The sequence below is a fragment of the Thalia democratica genome, chromosome 2 (assembly GCF_965202585.1).
Source record: "Thalia democratica chromosome 2, ktThaDemo2.hap1.1, whole genome shotgun sequence".
Lineage (NCBI taxonomy): Eukaryota > Metazoa > Chordata > Thaliacea > Salpida > Salpidae > Thalia > Thalia democratica.
In genome coordinates this window covers 39,643,737-39,661,577 of record NC_139166.1, presented here as the reverse complement: position 1 = coordinate 39,661,577, position 17,841 = coordinate 39,643,737, and the positions used below count along the sequence as shown (strand labels likewise).

General features: G+C 26.6%; 1 protein-coding gene across 1 annotated transcript; it reads left to right on the top strand.

The window, feature by feature from the left end:
• The first annotated feature begins 2,598 nt into the window (after positions 1–2,598).
• Positions 2,599–17,540, top strand: LOC145828582 (cAMP-dependent protein kinase regulatory subunit-like). Its single transcript, XM_082936337.1, has 4 exons — positions 2,599–2,652; positions 3,190–3,390; positions 16,846–17,039; positions 17,519–17,540. Exons 1-4 carry the CDS (start codon positions 2,599–2,601, stop codon positions 17,538–17,540), a joined length of 471 nt encoding a protein of 156 aa, XP_082792463.1.
• The last annotated feature ends 301 nt before the right edge of the window (positions 17,541–17,841 follow it).

Below are 17,841 nucleotides of genomic sequence, written 5' to 3'. Positions count from 1 at the left end.
CTATTGCCACTCAATAAAAACAAAGACCAAAATTCTTTTACAACTAACGGACAAACATTTTAAACAGGACTTCAAAATAAACTAAAATAACCAAAATAATCTAATCAGAAATAAACCAGCACAAAGAAAAAAAACAATTTATTTTTACCCAACCCGCCCTACTGCCACTCTGTAAAAACCAATATAGGTAAAGCTTTTTTACAACTATTAGACTAACATTATAAAAAAGATCACAAACTAAACAAAATAATAAACAGAAGCAATTGCAAAGTATCTTACAGTTCCTTGAATACTGTAAGAAAATATTTAAAAAACACAACAGAAAACTTTGAAAATCAAATAATAAATAAAACAAGACACTTTGCAACTATTAATCAAGATATTTATGTTTAAAGTAAAGGTAAATGCCCTCTTAATAACAAATGCTTGGCTGAAAACATAATATACAAAGCAACAATCAGCTCAGCAAACAAAATTTAAAACTATTTACGACCAACAGGTGGTACATTTAAAAACAGAGAGTATAATGTAGTAATTTCAGTAATGTTGAAATTTTTTATAAAATAGAAACAAAGCTACTTATAATAGAAAAGCAATTTGAAATAACACTTGATAAACAAACCTTACATTAAAGCGTTAAAATTGAAAGGGCTTGATTGTAATAAATTAGGGTTTTAGATTGTTGCTAACTAACTCAAATATAATTTCAAAAATATTTATACTAAATTATAACTAAGCTGTTGAGCTTCATAAAACTATTATAAAACAAAATTAAAGTTAATTTTACTTATAGAAAAGGTGTAGCTTATTTTAATTTAGAAACATATTATTAGTAGTTGTATTGTTAAAACAATAAATTTTCAAAAGTTCATATTTATTGATTACCAATAAAAATGGTTTTAAAATAATTATAAACAGTTGATTTGTTAAAAATGTTTTACAAAGGTAGTTTGGAAATTTTTTTCTGTAATAGTTTTATATATTTTATGATATCTTTATTTACTGACCTGTGTATCTGTTTATAGTATTTTGCAAAACTATATAGTCCTTGTATTTCGCTTTCCTTATATAATTCTTTTGTACTCCTAAGTTTTAACATATTTTTTAGTCTTCTATCTGATTATGTTAACTGCTATCAACATTCAAGTATTAAATTTTATCATGTGTTATTTTATTTTAACTTTGTTTTCAGGACGAAGCTTCTAATAGTTTAGCAGAAAATAGTTCCAGAAGAAAAATTGTTAGTCGTCAGCATATTAAGTTATTATATATAGTTAAAAAATAAATCAAAATTAAAATGTAATTTTATATGAAAGAATTTTAACAAGACACACTGGTTTTAAATTATAACTTTTTAAAAAGTTAGTAGTTGATTGTTTGTTATTTAACATTTAGAAGTTTTTTTTACAGAGAGTTTGTAAAGATCAGTTAAAAAATAAACAAGTAAGTTACTGTTTTTTCATTATTTCTAAGTTGTTAAATTATTCTATAAAATATATTACATTAAGAATCTAATAAGTATTTGTTCTTCACTCTTTTATATTTAGTAACAATAAGATTAAGACACAATTATTTTATTTTACACATTTAAAATTTCTAGTTTACTTGAAATTTTGTTTTTAATGATTAAAAAACTAGATTTTTTAAAGTATAAACTGCAAAATATTTTTAGGTTGCACACTGCACTGTAAAACTGTGAAAATCATATTTTTACTTGATATACACAAAATTTATAAATTTAGTATAAGAATCATAATAAAACATAGGAACCCTCTTGAATTTATTCTTTTTCCAACTATTGGTTGACTCTTTTTTAAAGACATTTAAAATTTGTTTTTTGTACATTTTGAGAAATATTGGATCAAGCAGCAATATTCAAACTAAATCAACAATTTGAAAGGCATAGGAGAGTAGGATTTTTTTCACAAAACATAACATTGCTTATTATATGAAAACTTTAAGTCTAAGTCAGTTTTTAAAGGATAAAATTAACTTTTGAGATATGGACATTTTAGTATAAAGTTTTGATAAAAAGGCGTTGATCAGAATTTTCTGAAAATTAAAAACAAGCTGTTTATTGAAGTAAACCAAACTATTTTTTAAAGCAGTTATTTATTGATATTTTAAATGAGTAAAACGGCTGTAAAAAATATAAAATAAACAAGTAAAACAAGCTTGTATTAATATACATTTAAAGAAGCATTACAGTAGCTTTTCAATATTTTAAACTTTTTAATATTCTTTTTACCTTATTTTATTTTGTACTAAACATGAACAAAAAACTTGCATTCAAAAAAAGACAAAATTTAGAAACCTGAAAAATAAAAAAAAGCCTGATATGACTCATCACGTATTTTGATTGATTTTGGAATACAAATAAAAATAGCTAATTATTTATTATAAATTAATTTAATGTTTCTGTTTCCAACTTGAAGTAATGTTTAGTTTTCAATTTCAGAGTTCTCTAATGGACCATCACAAGCGTGTACGTTTTTTGATAATTTTAGTGTTATGTAACAAAAAGTTATTAATTTATGTTATTTTTGTATACCTTTTGTTAAGCAACTGTATTAATTTCAGTTAAGTTATGATCGTAGAATGGGAGTTAGTGCAGAAAGTAATATTGAAGATATGGATAAATTTGAAAAAAAGGTATCTTTTAATAATTTGCACAATTTGTTTATTATTTTTATAAATGAAGACATAAAAAAAAATATTACTAGTTCTAAATAATTTGATGCAGATCTATTTTCGAATAAAATATGCCTAAACTAGTGATCTACAAGGTCCACAAAATTAGGATCCAAATTTGTTTTTGAAATTAAGATTTACTTGGATCCGTTTTTAAATTAAGATCCGGCTGGAACTAAATCCAGATCTATTTTTGAAATAATGATTTTGGATCTGGATGTTAGTGAAAAAAGACCGGGTCCCATAGATCACATAGTATTTATTGTAAATTACCTTTTATAATCCTATTGTGTTTATACTCTTATTCTGTAAACGGCTTATCTGTTTATTCATTTAAAATTACGTAAAATAAAAGTGGTTCCTGTTCTTACAAACTCTAGCTCTTTTTAGTTCTTACGCATTATCAATTTTAGAATTTTTGTTGTTATTTTAATTTTTGGTTTTTGTATTTTTAGACACTAAAATTAAATCCATCACATTTACAAAATCAAACTATAGGTTATACCAAAAGACGTACGTACCAAAGCAGAATTGCATTCCAGTTTAAAGTCTAACATGATGTTTAGATATTTAGAGTCTAATGAGTGCATGGAGTTGTACAATGCCATGTTTCCTGTTGAATTTGCACCTGGAGAATTTGTAATTAGACAGGGGGATGATGGTGATAATTTCTATACTATTAGTGAGGGCACAGCTGAGGTAATAATTTGATTTCTTATCTAAATTAATTGTATAAAAGTTACATTTATGACTTTAACATTATGTGTAACTTTTTTATTTGTTATAGTTATGCATCTCTTTAACTTAGAGCTAGTTGATTCCAAGATTTTAAAAGTTATTAGATTTTTCTACCTATATGTATGTAATAAAATATTGTAAATACAAAATGTCGTATTCTGTTAAGATGATTACTAGAATTTTTAATTTTTAGCAACTTATACGAGAAAAATGAGTTCTTATGACATCCTAAATACAGCTTAGACCTAGTAAGTAAAAATTATAAGCAGGGGCTGTAACTTTTTTAACTAGCGGGAAAGTTTATCAAAAAAATTCTTTGTGAGCCGCTTATTTAAAAAAAATAATACTAAGTTTTAGCTTATTAAAGAAAAGTTTTATTAATATCGTTAAATATCTTATTAAGTATCTTTGTTTGTCTCACCCAGGTTTTTTGTAGCTAGAAATATGTTGCAGGCCAGATATTTCTGCTTGGTTATTGCTATATAAATTGAAATTTGGCTTTATATTTATTGCTATGTAACTACTGAAATATAACTAGTTTTACTATATTGAGCAACTGTTATAAGAATTAACTTGGCTTCAAATATTTATATGGACAAAAATCTTATTTTTTTGTGTTATTGTTATATAAAATTCTTTTGTTTCAATACTTTAAAAATTTCAATTTTAAAAATCTTATAAGTTATACATGGAATGTTTCCTAAAAATTTGAGATTTTAGTATAAAAAATGAGGGTGAACACAGATTATAGTAAATTTCAAACTTTCCGAAAAAAATAACAATAAATTTTTCAGTCCATATGTTTATTTTGGAAACTTTTTACAAAAATGTCTACATCTCAAAAGTTAATTAAAGTTTATACATTTTAGAAAAACTGGCTTATAGTTCTTACCTTAAGCTTTTATATTAGAGCTAATGTTAAGTTATGTAAAAAAATCCCTTACTCTATTTGTTTTTAATGTAAATTCAATCAGTAAACATTTTATTGTTTTATAATATAACTGGTTTACTTAACTATAAATGAATCAGTTTAAGTAGAAATAGCTCCACTAGTTTTTTATATACAATAACCTGCCGGTTCAGTACGCACTTTTTAGCCAATAAACACTTGTTATAAACGAAATTTTTTACTTTAGAATTTGAAAATAAATTACCTATAAGTAATAATACAAAATTGTTATGTTTTAAAATTAATTTTATGTATTTGATATAAATATAACGAAAACTAAAGGAATCATAAAAAAGTAATGAAATTACATATCATATATCAAATCCAATATTTAAAGCAATAGTATTACAGTTTATTGGTTTAACATAATTACGAACAGTGCAATTTACGTTTGCATATCCCTAGATTAATACATAGGAGTTACATGATAAGAAAATAATCATTCCAAAATTTAAACAAACGAAAATAATGAACAGTGTAATCGAGATTTACATACCCCATGATTAAAACATATATTTAAAAAGCATATCAGAAAGGTATATTAAAACTTATATGTTTTACGAAAATAATGAACAATGCAATTGAAATTTATTAAAAACTAGGTGCTCTTAAAAACATGTCTGTTAGTATAACTTGTTTTTTGGGTCTAGCAGACACTTTTTGTTGTTTGCAAGATCTTTTCAATATATATTTTAAAAGCTGATTTTAGCTTTCCATAGTTGTTTTTACTAGCAGCTGTTTTAATTTCTGCTGAAGACAGCTCTCCTTCTAGATTATTAAGAATAGTGATAGCTTATAAATTTTGACCATTGCTACTAATATCTATTGGCTCAACCTCCTCTGATGTAATATTCTACTTTTCATTTACAGATTGCTTTTCTTCAAATAGCGGTTTGCTTCTTCTAGGAACATTTGATTGCTTTATGAACGTTTTTGTTTTGTTTTAGGGCATTTTGTGTAAAAGTCACCTGTAAACTCTAGTGTTTTTTAACATATTTGTCTTAGTTTTAAAGTAGGTAAGCAAAAAAAAGGATTTCTTGAGTACGCACTTTTGCACTGTGTTCAAATTGCTGATTGCTGTATAAATTGTGCTCTATTTTGTTTTATAAACATGTTACAGCTTGTCATTCTGTTACATAACAATTTTTATTCTGACAATTTAAACTCGTGTGTATTTAAAACTACATTGTTTTGATATTGATTTTCAAAGCCTTAAGGGCAGGGGTCAGCAGCCTTATATGAATAATTAGTAAATTTACTAAATGAAAATTTTTGAGGGCGGTATCAAAAGAAAAAAGTTCTCAGTATTTCAATTATATACTATAAAATTAAAGAAAATTGTTTAAAAGGGTAAATTGGTAATATAATAGTCATGATAATGTGCTTGGGTCCTTGGTCTTTTTTAAAGTTTGTAGTTAGTCAACGCATTCAAATTTTTTATGTTTTTTCACACTTGTCTGTAGCTTATTCTGAAATTGTACGTTTTTAATTGTACTGATTATGCCATGGCAAAGCAATAATAATATTAAAAAAAAAACTGTTTTCACAAATGTGTAGAACCAAATTCTGAAAGTCATGATTTATAAATCGGGTTGGTGTTTGGTACATGGTTGGAATTTTTTGTTGTAATTTTGTAACTTGAAATTTGGTGTGTTCCAAATGACTTGGATAAAAGTGAATCAGAACCCTATTTTGATGTAAAGTCCGTGATTCACTAAGTTGCTGATTTATGCACCAAAATCACAAGAATGATTGACTTGAGCGTCCCAGTATGTTTTTCCGTAATTTTGCTGAGAAGATTTTCTACTGGTGAGAAGCTAGAAGTTGATGTTAAAAAAAAAAATCCAATTGTTTTTGCTAATAATGATCTACCGGATCCACAGTTTAAGATCCGGCCGGTTTGGTACCGGATCTTTTTTCAAGTTTAAGATCAGACTGGATCCGGTTTCATAGCTATTTTTTAATTTAAGATCCGGCTAGTTCCGTTTCCGAATCCTAAATGTTTTAAGTTTTATGTAGCTTTATTAGAAGCATATGAAACATTCTATTTGAATAAGAATTGAAAATATTTGTTTTTTAATAAAGGAAAGATCTCTTCTAAGTGTGTGTATAAGACTGAGACTGATTTTTTGATGGTTTTAACCGTTTTTTATTTTTGTTAAGTCAAATTTTCAATCCTGTCCGGTCTTTAGAATGAAAAGAGGCAGACTACCTTCATCCCATTTTAATTTTTAGTTTCATTAGAGAACAAACTTATAAAATTTAATTATTATAATACCATTAATTAGTAAAAATTGTTCAATACAAATGTTTTGTTAAAAAAATCTCAATGTTATTGTCTAAATGTTTTATTTAAACACCAGGAAAAAGGACGTTGTAAAAAAATAAAATCTTCCTCTACGAAATCTCAGTTTGAATGTTAAATCTCAAGCTACTTATAAGGCTAATTTTGAATTTTGTGCTTGTATAAGTTAAAAGAAAATTAAATTAGATGTTACAATGAGAAATAAAAAATAAGAAACTTTTTTTTATCTTAGGCTTTACATTAGACTGTTACTTACAACAACTTCTTTAGCAAGTGTTTACATATGCAAATGTAAGTAATTTAGTAAATAACATTTATTCATATCAAGGCCATTAAGCTACAAAGAAACCTATTCTTGTTTTTTTTTAAGTTGTGATGAACAAATAAAAGTTTTTCGCCAGTTTTTTTAATCAATCGATTCCTCTTTTGTTCGTACAAGCTACCAGCTTCTGAAAATAACCTTTCAAAATAAACAGAAGATGGTGGTGCCGAAAGATACCTTCTTGCAAACCTGGCAAGGTTTGTGTATTTTTTCTTGTTTGAGTTCCACCAAGACATGACTTTAACTTCTTCAGCAGATAAATTTTCTTCAGCAAAAATACCTTAATTTCTGTCTCAATTTCCTGATCAACTGAATCTTGTTGCTCACTTTCGTGAGTGTTTGCATTTCCTTCCGATTTAAATGTAGAGTAGAACGACAAAAAATATTTTGGGAACATCATTATCTTTTGTATGTACAATATCATGTGTAGGTATTTTAGGTTTATTAGGCGGTACTAAAAGAACTTGAACACTTTGACTAGTCTCAGGACAACTATGATTTTTTACTTGTGATTTCAGTAGCCTTAATGCTTTCTGTTTGAGATTAGCAGGGAAAAAAAGTCAAGTCGATACCGTATATCAACAACTGTTGTGAGTAAAAACTAGTTGTTATCATGAAGGGGTATTCGTGTGCTATTATTAGTAGTATAAAACCTTCTTTCGAAAGCTTCTTCTATATTTTCTGTCATGGTTGTAGAACTACTTCGATCTAGACCTGGCGGACTATTAGCTTTATGATTTATTAACGTTTTTAGTACTGTTGCATGCGGAATTACACTTGACAGCAATGCGTGGCTTTTACTACACTGCTGCTTTACTATGTAAAAGGGTGAAGCAGCTCATTAAGGAGGCTAACAAGTTTCTATTCATCAGCTGTAAGAATATTTTCGGGCTTAAATTTGTTGTTAGCCATGTAGTTCTGGAAACTTGTTTATAAATTTTCTAATCTTTTCAGCATTAGGTAAGTTGAGTTCCACCTTGTTTCAACATCTTGCACAAGTAACAAGGCTTTTTACATGGAAACTTATGAACCTAAAGTGACCTGTCTTTTTTTAGTTCCTCGCACACTGTAGAAGAATGGTTAAAGTGGCCAATAGTTTGACGGGCCTTGGCTATTAACACACTTGTGTTACTTTCTGAAAACAGTGAATCTTTAATTATCAGTTGAAGCGTGTAAATGATTCAAGGTGCTGAAAAGGATTCTAACTTTTAAAGGTAAAACATTTTTTTTGAAATTTAATCTAATTTTATATAGTTTTTACTAAGCTACAATATGCTTTTTACAAATTCTAAAAACTCAAAATAAATTTTGAGATATAGCCGGTCAAAGTCAGAGGCAACAATAGGATCCTTATGGGAGGCGCAAACTATAACGGCAAATAAATAAAAATCACTAAAAATTTATCTCCTTCTATGTTTTTTGAGATAACTACCTCAAATTTTCAGGAAATGTTCTTTGCAATATAGAAAAATTTGTCGGAATAAAATTAAAAAAAATTAAATAAAAAAATTATAACAATAAAAAAAACTGTTTTTTGTATTTTTTTGTATAAAATTTTATTTTTTTATTTTAAAAAATTCTTTCCGACAGAATTTTCTAAATATATCAAGGAACACTTTCTGAAATTTTTAGGTAGTTATCTTAAAAAACGTAGGAAGGATAATTTTTTAGTGAAATAGCCTATTTTTGCCGTTTTAGTTTGCGCCTCCCATAAGGAACATATTGTTGCCTCCAACTTTGACCTGCTATATCTCAAAAACTATTTTGAATTTTTTAAATCATTAAAAATCATCTTGTAGCTTACTAAAAACTATATAAAATAATATCAAATTTCAAAAAAAAATTTTTTACCCCTCCCCTATGCCCTTAATACGCGTTCTGCTAAATATGATTTTGTCAAAAATTCAGTTTTTATAAGTTCAAATGGTTAAAAATTTTTGAATAACAGTTTTTGTTAATTCAAGTACTTAAAAATTTCTGAGTTCAAAAAAGAACAAAAGAGAATCTGATTTTTGTTTGAGTAGGTTATTAAATTCTGAATTTTTTTCTAAATAAGCATTCGGTTATTATTTAACTATAGAGTTAAGAACAAATAAATAGGACACAGTAGTCTATCCACTAATAGGAGATTGATAATTAATAATTTATTATTTTTGAGAATAAACAATTACTCAGTTTCACCGCAGAGCGGATTTTCAAATTGTAAATCTGTAGTAAAATAATAATGTTAAAAATGACAAATAATTAAAAATTGGTTTGAGTTAAGTTTATATACAAAAAAAAAATTAATAAATAAATTAAAAATTATATTGATGCAAAACAACCTTTAATTTAAAAACTATCAAATTATAGTCTACAAACAATACAATTAAACCATAGTATACAGTGGGGTATTGATATCTAATGGATTTAAAAATATAAAAGCTTTTACAGAGTTAGAAGTTATGGAGTAGTAGATACATATTATTAAGCACACAGTTCTAATAATAAATTAATAATGTAATAATGTTCAAAATAAAACCAGGGAGTAAACATTAAAAAATTTTATGAAAGCATTGTTGTTGTTATTGTTAACACAGTTGTATTATGATGACAAAGAATAAAATGGTTTTTTGTGAAATTTATTAGATTATTAAGATAAGCGAAAAATAGAATGAGGGTTAGATTTCAGATGTTAAATTTAAAAAAAAGATAAAAAATTAAATATATTTAGTTGAGAGATGATCAAAGAGAGTATAAACTACTAATAATCCAACTCAAAAAAAATTATACTAATTCTCCAATAATTATGATTTACAACTGGAAATGGGTATATTATAAGGCATGCACAATTTATCTTATATCTTAATGAAATATATTTAACTAATAAACAGACTTGAAAAAGAGTAAAATAAAAACAAATAGTTTTAACGGTTTAAGACTGAGAATGGGAATAATATTATAATACATGCACAAATAATAAAATATCTTAATAAAATTGATACCTATGTGAGATATAAATTTTAAATATTCATTTAAGTAATGTGGGCATTGGGTTATCAGTTCATTTCTCTTGTTTAAGGATTTTCTTTTGTCTGCTAGGGCTATATGGAGTCTTTCTAGGTTACATAAAGTGGACATGTTAGTATGGTTTGTGTTAGATTTTACTGATTCTACTATTTTCCATTCAATTGAGTATTTTATATGGTTACTGTATAGATCTCATAGGTAATTTGCAAGTTGGGTACAATTTTTGGGTTTGCTTTTAGAAGGTTTTGGGAAAGAGGTTTTGTGTTCATTATATCTAGACTTAAATGTTCTTTTGGTTGAACCAATATAAATTTTGTGGTCATTTACGGATGTGGAAACTTTAGCTTGGTATATGACATTACTTAGGCAACACTTGTTATCCACAGGGCAGTTTGTTTTTGTTCTACAATTACAAAGTTTTTCGTTTTTATCTGATTTTTTCGTGAGTTTTTTGTTGTATAAATTTATAAGGGCCATAACATTTGGTGTGCAGCAGTATGATATTTTTATAGAATTTCTGTTGATTATTTTGTGATAGATGCTGTCTTTCTTAAAATGTTTATCTACTAAATCCAGGAAAAGTTTGCCAATTTTAGTCTGTACAGATTTACAAAAGGGGGGATTGTAATAAATGCAATTTTTTTTTCTAATTTTGTTAATGTTTGTACTATTAAATTGTTTGTAGGTTAAATTATATTTAAAATTACTTTTGTTTAATTTACATTTTGGTATAAGCCTTTGATGTTATTAAAAACTTCTGCATTTTTAGATAGTTTGCATAATCTTTTTTCAATCTTTTATGGTATATTGTTATGTATATTTTTAGGATGGTTGGAATTGTTGTTGATATAGCTAGTTTTGGAATTAGGTTTACGGTAGGGACTGTAGGTGTTTAGGGATAGGTCCAGGGAGACGTCAAGAAATTCTGTGCTAGTGTTACCAATATCAATTGTAATTTCAAAGCCTATTGATGACATTTTTTTTATAAGGGACTTTTTAATTTTTTCAAGGGTGGTTCCAGAGGATTGTTTTATAATTGCAAGACCATCATCTCTATATAAGCCTATATTTGATGGACCTGTGATTGGGGATATTTCGCTTAGGATGTATAAGCCTATTAAATCGCAGACCTCGGCGCCCTGGAATGAACCCATAGCTATATCAAAGTTATTGTTATTTGTTTTTTTGGTCCAGATTCTGTTGTCATAAAGTATAATGGTTTGGCAAGTGTGCATAAGGGTGTCTATTTCTTGTTTGTTGAAGGTTGTGTATTTTTCTGCAAATTTAATAGCTTTGGTGAGGTGTTCTTTTTTTATTGAAGGGAAAATTTTTTTTATATCAAAATTAATGAAGCATTTATGGGATTTATCATTGAAATTATTGAACCACTTTATAACTTCTTCAGAATTTAACCATTGGGTAAGATTTGATTTTGATCTTATTTTGTCAATGTGGGTTTGTAAAATAACCCAATGCCCACATTACTTAAATGAATATTTAAAATTTATATCTCACATAGGTATCAATTTTATTAAGATATTTTATTATTTGTGCATGTATTATAATATTATTCCCATTCTCAGTCTTAAACCGTTAAAACTATTTGTTTTTATTTTTTCTCTTTTTCAAGTCTGTTTATTAGTTAAATATATTTCATTAAGATATAAGATAAATTGTGCATGCCTTATAATATACCCATTTCCAGTTGTAAATCATAATTATTGGAGAATTAGTATAATTTTTTTTGAGTTGGATTATTAGTAGTTTATACTCTCTTTGATTATCTCGCAACTAAATATTTTTAATTTTTTATCTTTTTTTTTAAATTTAACATCTGAAATCTAACCCTCATTCTATTTTTCGCTTATCTTAATAATCTAATAAATTTCACAAAAAGCCATTTTATTCTTTGTCATCATAATACAACTGTGTTAACAATAACAACAACAATGCTTTCATAAAATTTTTTAATGTTTACTCCCTGGTTTTATTTTGAACATTATTACATTATTAATTTATTATTAGAACTGTGTGCTTAATAATATGTATCTACTACTCCATAACTTCTAACTCTGTAAAAGCTTTTATATTTTTAAATCCATTAGATATCAATACCCCACTGTATACTATGGTTTAATTGTATTGTTTGTAGACTATAATTTGATAGTTTTTAAATTAAAGGTTGTTTTGCATCAATATAATTTTTAATTTATTTATTAATTTTTTTTTTTGTATATAAACTTAACACAAACCAATTTTTAATTATTTGTCATTTTTAACATTATTATTTTACTACAGATTTACAATTTGAAAATCCGCTCTGCGGTGAAACTGAGTAATTGTTTATTCTCAAAAATAATAAATTATTAATTTGATTTTATTATTGCCTTAATTAAACTAAACATTGGAAAATTTCTGTTTTTGTGAGTTCAAATGCTTAAAAATCCTAAATTTCTAAAATAAAATTTGAGAATATGCTATTTTAACATTAAATTCAAAATTTCCTTATTACAAAGCATTTTGTTTTTGAAAACAATTTGTCAAGTATAAATGCTTGAAATCTTAAATAAACTTTACGAAACTTAACAAGTATTTTTTATTTAATTAGATATTACTAAGTTCTATACCAGAAATATTAATTGACGTCTATTAGGATTATGGGAGTATTATTAGGAGTGTATCAGTGTTGATGTAGTTCAAGTTTTTCTAAAATATTAAGAACAATATAGCTAGCCCTCTGAAAATAAGATGTTAAATATGTATGTAGCATTAACATAACATTTCAAGTTCCAAAAACTGAATTTTTTATGATTATTTTAGGGGCATTATCTAATTACTGAAATTGAGACGATAAAAAATGTACTAGAAATGATTGTATTTGTTTTTTTCATATTTCTGTTTAGCTAAATTTTTTAGCTTTTCTTGTGTGTTTTGGTGATTAAATCTATGTTATTTTAAATACAAATAATTAGTTATCTCATAATTAATCTATTAGTAAATTCTGACGTTAATTAGTGAAGTATATTTACTGTAAAAATTGAACTATAATTGAGTATTGATTGTACGTACATTGTTTATACAAGTTAAAAAAATACATATGTTTTTCTTGCCCAAAGAAGTCTATGATAAGTCAACTGTAGAACCTAGTGATAAGTTCTTTAACACTTAATGTAAGATAAAAAAATAATTTTTATTAAGTTTTTAATGCATTGCAAAAGCAAAGTGGTGATTTCTAAAAGGATTATGACAAGAATCTACGAATCAAAATACAATCAAAAAGGGGAAAAGGTATCTTTTCAATCATAAATATCTAAAAATATCGCGAATGTTAATAAACGTAAAGTGATAGTTATCAATATATTAAAAAGGCTTAAAGAAATGTTGCAGATATATAATTTTTAGATGTTCTAATGTTATACTCAATAAATGATTTTTAAACAAACAAAAAAGCTTAAGTTAAAGAATTATAAAATATAAATGTATTGGTTAGATTGAACATAGGGTCGTTAAGATATCAAAAACTATTCAATTTATTCTTATATGAGCTAGATGACAAAGAAATTCTGCTTAACTATTTGGTCTTAATTTCTCAATCCTACCAAAAAAAAGTTAACATGCAGGCAATATATTATGGTTTTGAGAAATTCTTTGTCTAGTTTTACCTCTTGTCAGCTCTGAGATAGCCAGAGCTGACAGGAAGTACAATTTGAACATGAGGTATGTATTATTTGTAAACTGTCTGTAATAATTTTACCTATCTTTACTTTAAAACTTTATTGGTTAATTTATGTGATAATTTGTAACTGTAGTGTAAATTGATAAATGTACACCTAAAATATGTTGTTTTAGTTTTTAGTATAAATATGCCTTCATTAAAATTTTGGCATTTAAAAACATTTAACAATAAATAAGTCAATATACCAAATACTAATGAATTCAAAACAGGGGTTGGCAGGCAGTTGGTCCTTGCGGACCAAATTTCAAGTTTAAAATTTTTTGCAGTTTTAGTTTTATTCAGTCTGTAGTTTTAGTCGGTCTTAGTTTAAGTCACTTTTAGCTACACATAAAGGGCCTACTTTAAATGTACATTAGGGTGCATCTGTTGCCTCTCAAACATGAAAATATTAGAATTTTGCTGAGTCCATTTTTTTGTATTTGGAAAATCACATAAATAGACAGCACAAAAAAAATTGCTTTTTAGCTTTTACCGCCATCACGCTATTTACTTTTTTTTCTGAAAACAACCTCTATGTAAATTGTATGGGACCTTAAAAATTCGACCTTCGAGGTTTGGACTTAAAATTTATTACATGTAGCAATCATCACAAAACACATAATACGCGTTTTCAGGCCATTTAAAGAAACTTTCATTGAGGTATTTTTAGATTTTCTGTATTTTTTTATCATTTTTCGTTATTTTCAAGTTTTTTTGTAGAAACCAAGAAATTCCTCCAAGAAATTTTCTTCAAATTGTCTAAAAACGCGTAGAATGTGTTTTTGTGATGAATGCTGCATGTAAAAAAAATTTCAGCAAAAACTCGGAAGGTCAAAATTTTAAGATTCCATACATACATAGAGGTTGTTTTCAGAAAAATGTAAATAGCATGAAAGTGGTTAAAGCTAGGAAAATATTTTTTTTTTGTTTTTAAAGTGATTTGCCGCGCACAAAAAGTTAGACTAAGCTTAACTCTAAGGTCGGGGCAACAGGTGCACCCTAATGTACATCACTTTTTTAGTCTAAAATTAACATTAACTGTTATACTTATGTACAAACAAACTCACCAATCACTATCTGAAAATTTTTTTAAATACAATAAAAAGTTATAGTTATTATAACTACCACCTAACTCTCTAAAAAGTATTAAGCCAGCTGAAATCGGCTATATGTTTTGTGTTTAAAAAAAAAAGCATTTAAAAAATACACAACAATTAAAGAACAATTACAAACACAGCGATGCAACAAAACATTATATGAAAAAATTACTTTCATTTCTTCTTTTATTTTGGTTTAATAAGTGTTGTTTTTCCCAGTCCTTCAGTCTTTTGCATGTTTTAAATCGGCATTTGTCGTTGTTATTAGTATCTCACTTATCGTTTATAACATCCATAAAAAACCGAGCATAAAAAGCAGTTATTGGTCACTTTTGTCTTTGACAACTCGCCTGGGAGCAAGAGCCTGACAGCAGTTTGAATTTTGTGGCTGCTAACAGTTGACCTATTGTTGTAAAGAGCCAAACGTGAAGCCTCTGCTGCAATGCGCTCGAAGATGTCGTTGAAAAAAGAGTTCATGATTCCCATTGCCTTGCTGGAAATTCCGGTGTCAGGGTTTATAATTAACCTCCTGTTTTTAATTATTACCTTCTTCTAAATTGTTGAAAATAATCTTTGCATATTTATTGATTTGCACATTCTTAAAGTTTTAGTAATTTTATTCAGTTGACTAAAGTAAACCCACACGTATTTTTATTATAAAATACGTTAGTAATTTTTTAATTTTAATTCTTAACTAACTTAGCTAACAAGTTTAAGTTTTAAACTTGGTTGCCACTTTTCGAAACTAAATTGAGCCTTGATAAATCCCATAAATGCTTCATTAATTTTGATATAAAAAAAATTTTCCCTTCAATAAAAAAAGAACACCTCACCAAAGCTATTAAATTTGCAGAAAAATACACAACCTTCAACAAACAAGAAATAGACACCCTTATGCACACTTGCCAAACCATTATACTTTATGAGTTAAATCAAATCAGCCAGATTTAGTTAAATGTCAAAAAAGCTAAAAACTGAAATGATTTTCAAAAACTTTGCAATTACAACAGTTTAATTTACAAAAAAAAAAGATTTTAAGTTTAAAAACCTCGTCTGCACTTAAGGAAAAGTTTTGTAAAATATATTCAAACAAGCCAGATTAAGTCTAAATTTTCAAACTAGCCTAAGATGTACGGGTAGCTGTCAAATTTGCACGAAGACACTTTTGCAAGAGGTGATAATAATTGCACGAAGGGTCACTTTTGTACGAAGACACTTTTGCACGAGCAGACATTTTTGCACGAGTTGAATTTTTTTATTTTTGTTAATTTTTTCTTTACTATCACTGTTACCCCTTACCCTCGGTCGGTAACTTTTGTTTTAATAATAATTTTTTTTAGTTATTTTCATTTTTACTGTTAACTCTTACCCTCGGTCAGTAACTTTTTTTTTCTTAATTTATCTTATAGTTTTTTATTGATTTTTTTGTTGTTTTTCTCGTGCAATTTTGTCTTTGTGCAGAAGTATTTTTGTACATTTCTGTGCCCTCGTACAGAAATGTCTTTGAGCAATTTAGTAACCTCGTGCAATTTTGACCCGTTCCCAAGGTGTACTAAGTAGCCTGAGTGGGTCGCAACTCTGAAACAAGTTATTAGATTAAGGTTAAATTAAACTATGAAGAACGACAACAAAGCCTAATTAATTTTAAATTACGGGTAACTAATCAGTTTAAAAATGGTTTAACTCAATTTAATGTAAGTTTAAACTGGTAACTGGCCTTATTTTTGAAAAGCTTTCAAACAAGCCCAAGTCAGGATGATATAAAGTTTCTAAACACAATTCAAATGTTATAAAAACGAATACCTGCTTTATAACTTTATACTATGTGATTTCTGATTAATAAATTGATAGAGTAATGAAAATTTAAGTTTAAATGACTTCCATAGTTAATATTTTCAAGTCTCTCTTTGCGAATTATGTAAGTGAAATTATATTTTCTATCTTTGTTGATATTTAATAGCACAATTTTAATATAATGATCAGAAACAAAGGAAAACTACACATTTTTTTATTTTTCAGGTTTACAAAGATAAACAACTTGTGAAAACTCTAACTGTAAACGATATTTTTGGTGAATTGGCTCTTATATATAACCAGCCTCGAGTAGCTGATGTTAAAGCTAAAACAAAACTAAAGCTGTGGGCACTTGATCGTCATACTTACCGTCACATTCTTATGGAAAATACGATAAGGAAACGTAATCTGTACAATGAGTTTTTAAAAAAAGTTCCATTACTAAGTATGTTTTATTTAGTCAATACTTTAACTTTAAAATAAATACATGATTGCCGTTTAGTCAGGAAGTTTTGAAAATGGCCAGTCAAAGCAGATAATGTGATTTCGCACAAAGGTAATTTAATTAGTGTTTTTCACGAGTAAAAAACGCGAAAACTATTGTTTTAGCTACTTTGTGTAATTATTAGTAAAGTTTTTTGTGCTCACAAATAAAGCTAAGCTGTTTTTTATTTTAAATGTTATTAATACAATATTAATTAAATAGCCTTAAGAATATTTAAGCAACTGATTATCTTTTATATATAATACTATAAAAGTGAAACATTTTTTTGTTTATAATAAATTGTTAAAAATTAAATATAATTAAATATTTTATGTAACGTCATGGCTAATTTTTTACTTATTAACAAAATTAATTACAAATGTTTAAATTTTAATTCCATTTTTCGTTTTGCAGACTTTATTATGATTCAGTTTGAGTGTTTTAATTGAAAAATTTTTGCCAGTAGTTTACTTCACTTAGAAATTATTTGCAAAGAGGTAAGCAGTGAGAAAAAAGTTATCCCTAGTTCAATGCAAAACTTTTATAATTAAGTTTTTGTTGTACATTTTTACATTCCAATAACTAATTATTACAGTTATCTTTTGCTGAAGTACACATTCTGAACACAAAAAATACTCCATAGAAAGTTTGTAACTAAGAATTACTTGTCAAAATAAAAAAGAAACCTGACAGAAAGTTTTTATTTTGATTTAAAATGTGTACTGAATAAGAAGTGC

Excerpts from the sequence above, each read along its gene's own strand:
- LOC145828582 (XM_082936337.1), top strand. The coding sequence starts at position 2,599 with ATGGGAGTTAGTGCAGAAAGTAATATTGAAGATATGGATAAATTTGAA. Across the intron at positions 2,653-3,189 it reads TGGATAAATTTGAAAAAAAG|GTTATACCAAAAGACGTACG; the intron begins GTATCTTTTAAT and ends ATCAAACTATAG. Across the intron at positions 17,040-17,518 it reads AAACGTAATCTGTACAATGA|ACTTTATTATGATTCAGTTT; the intron begins GTTTTTAAAAAA and ends TTCGTTTTGCAG.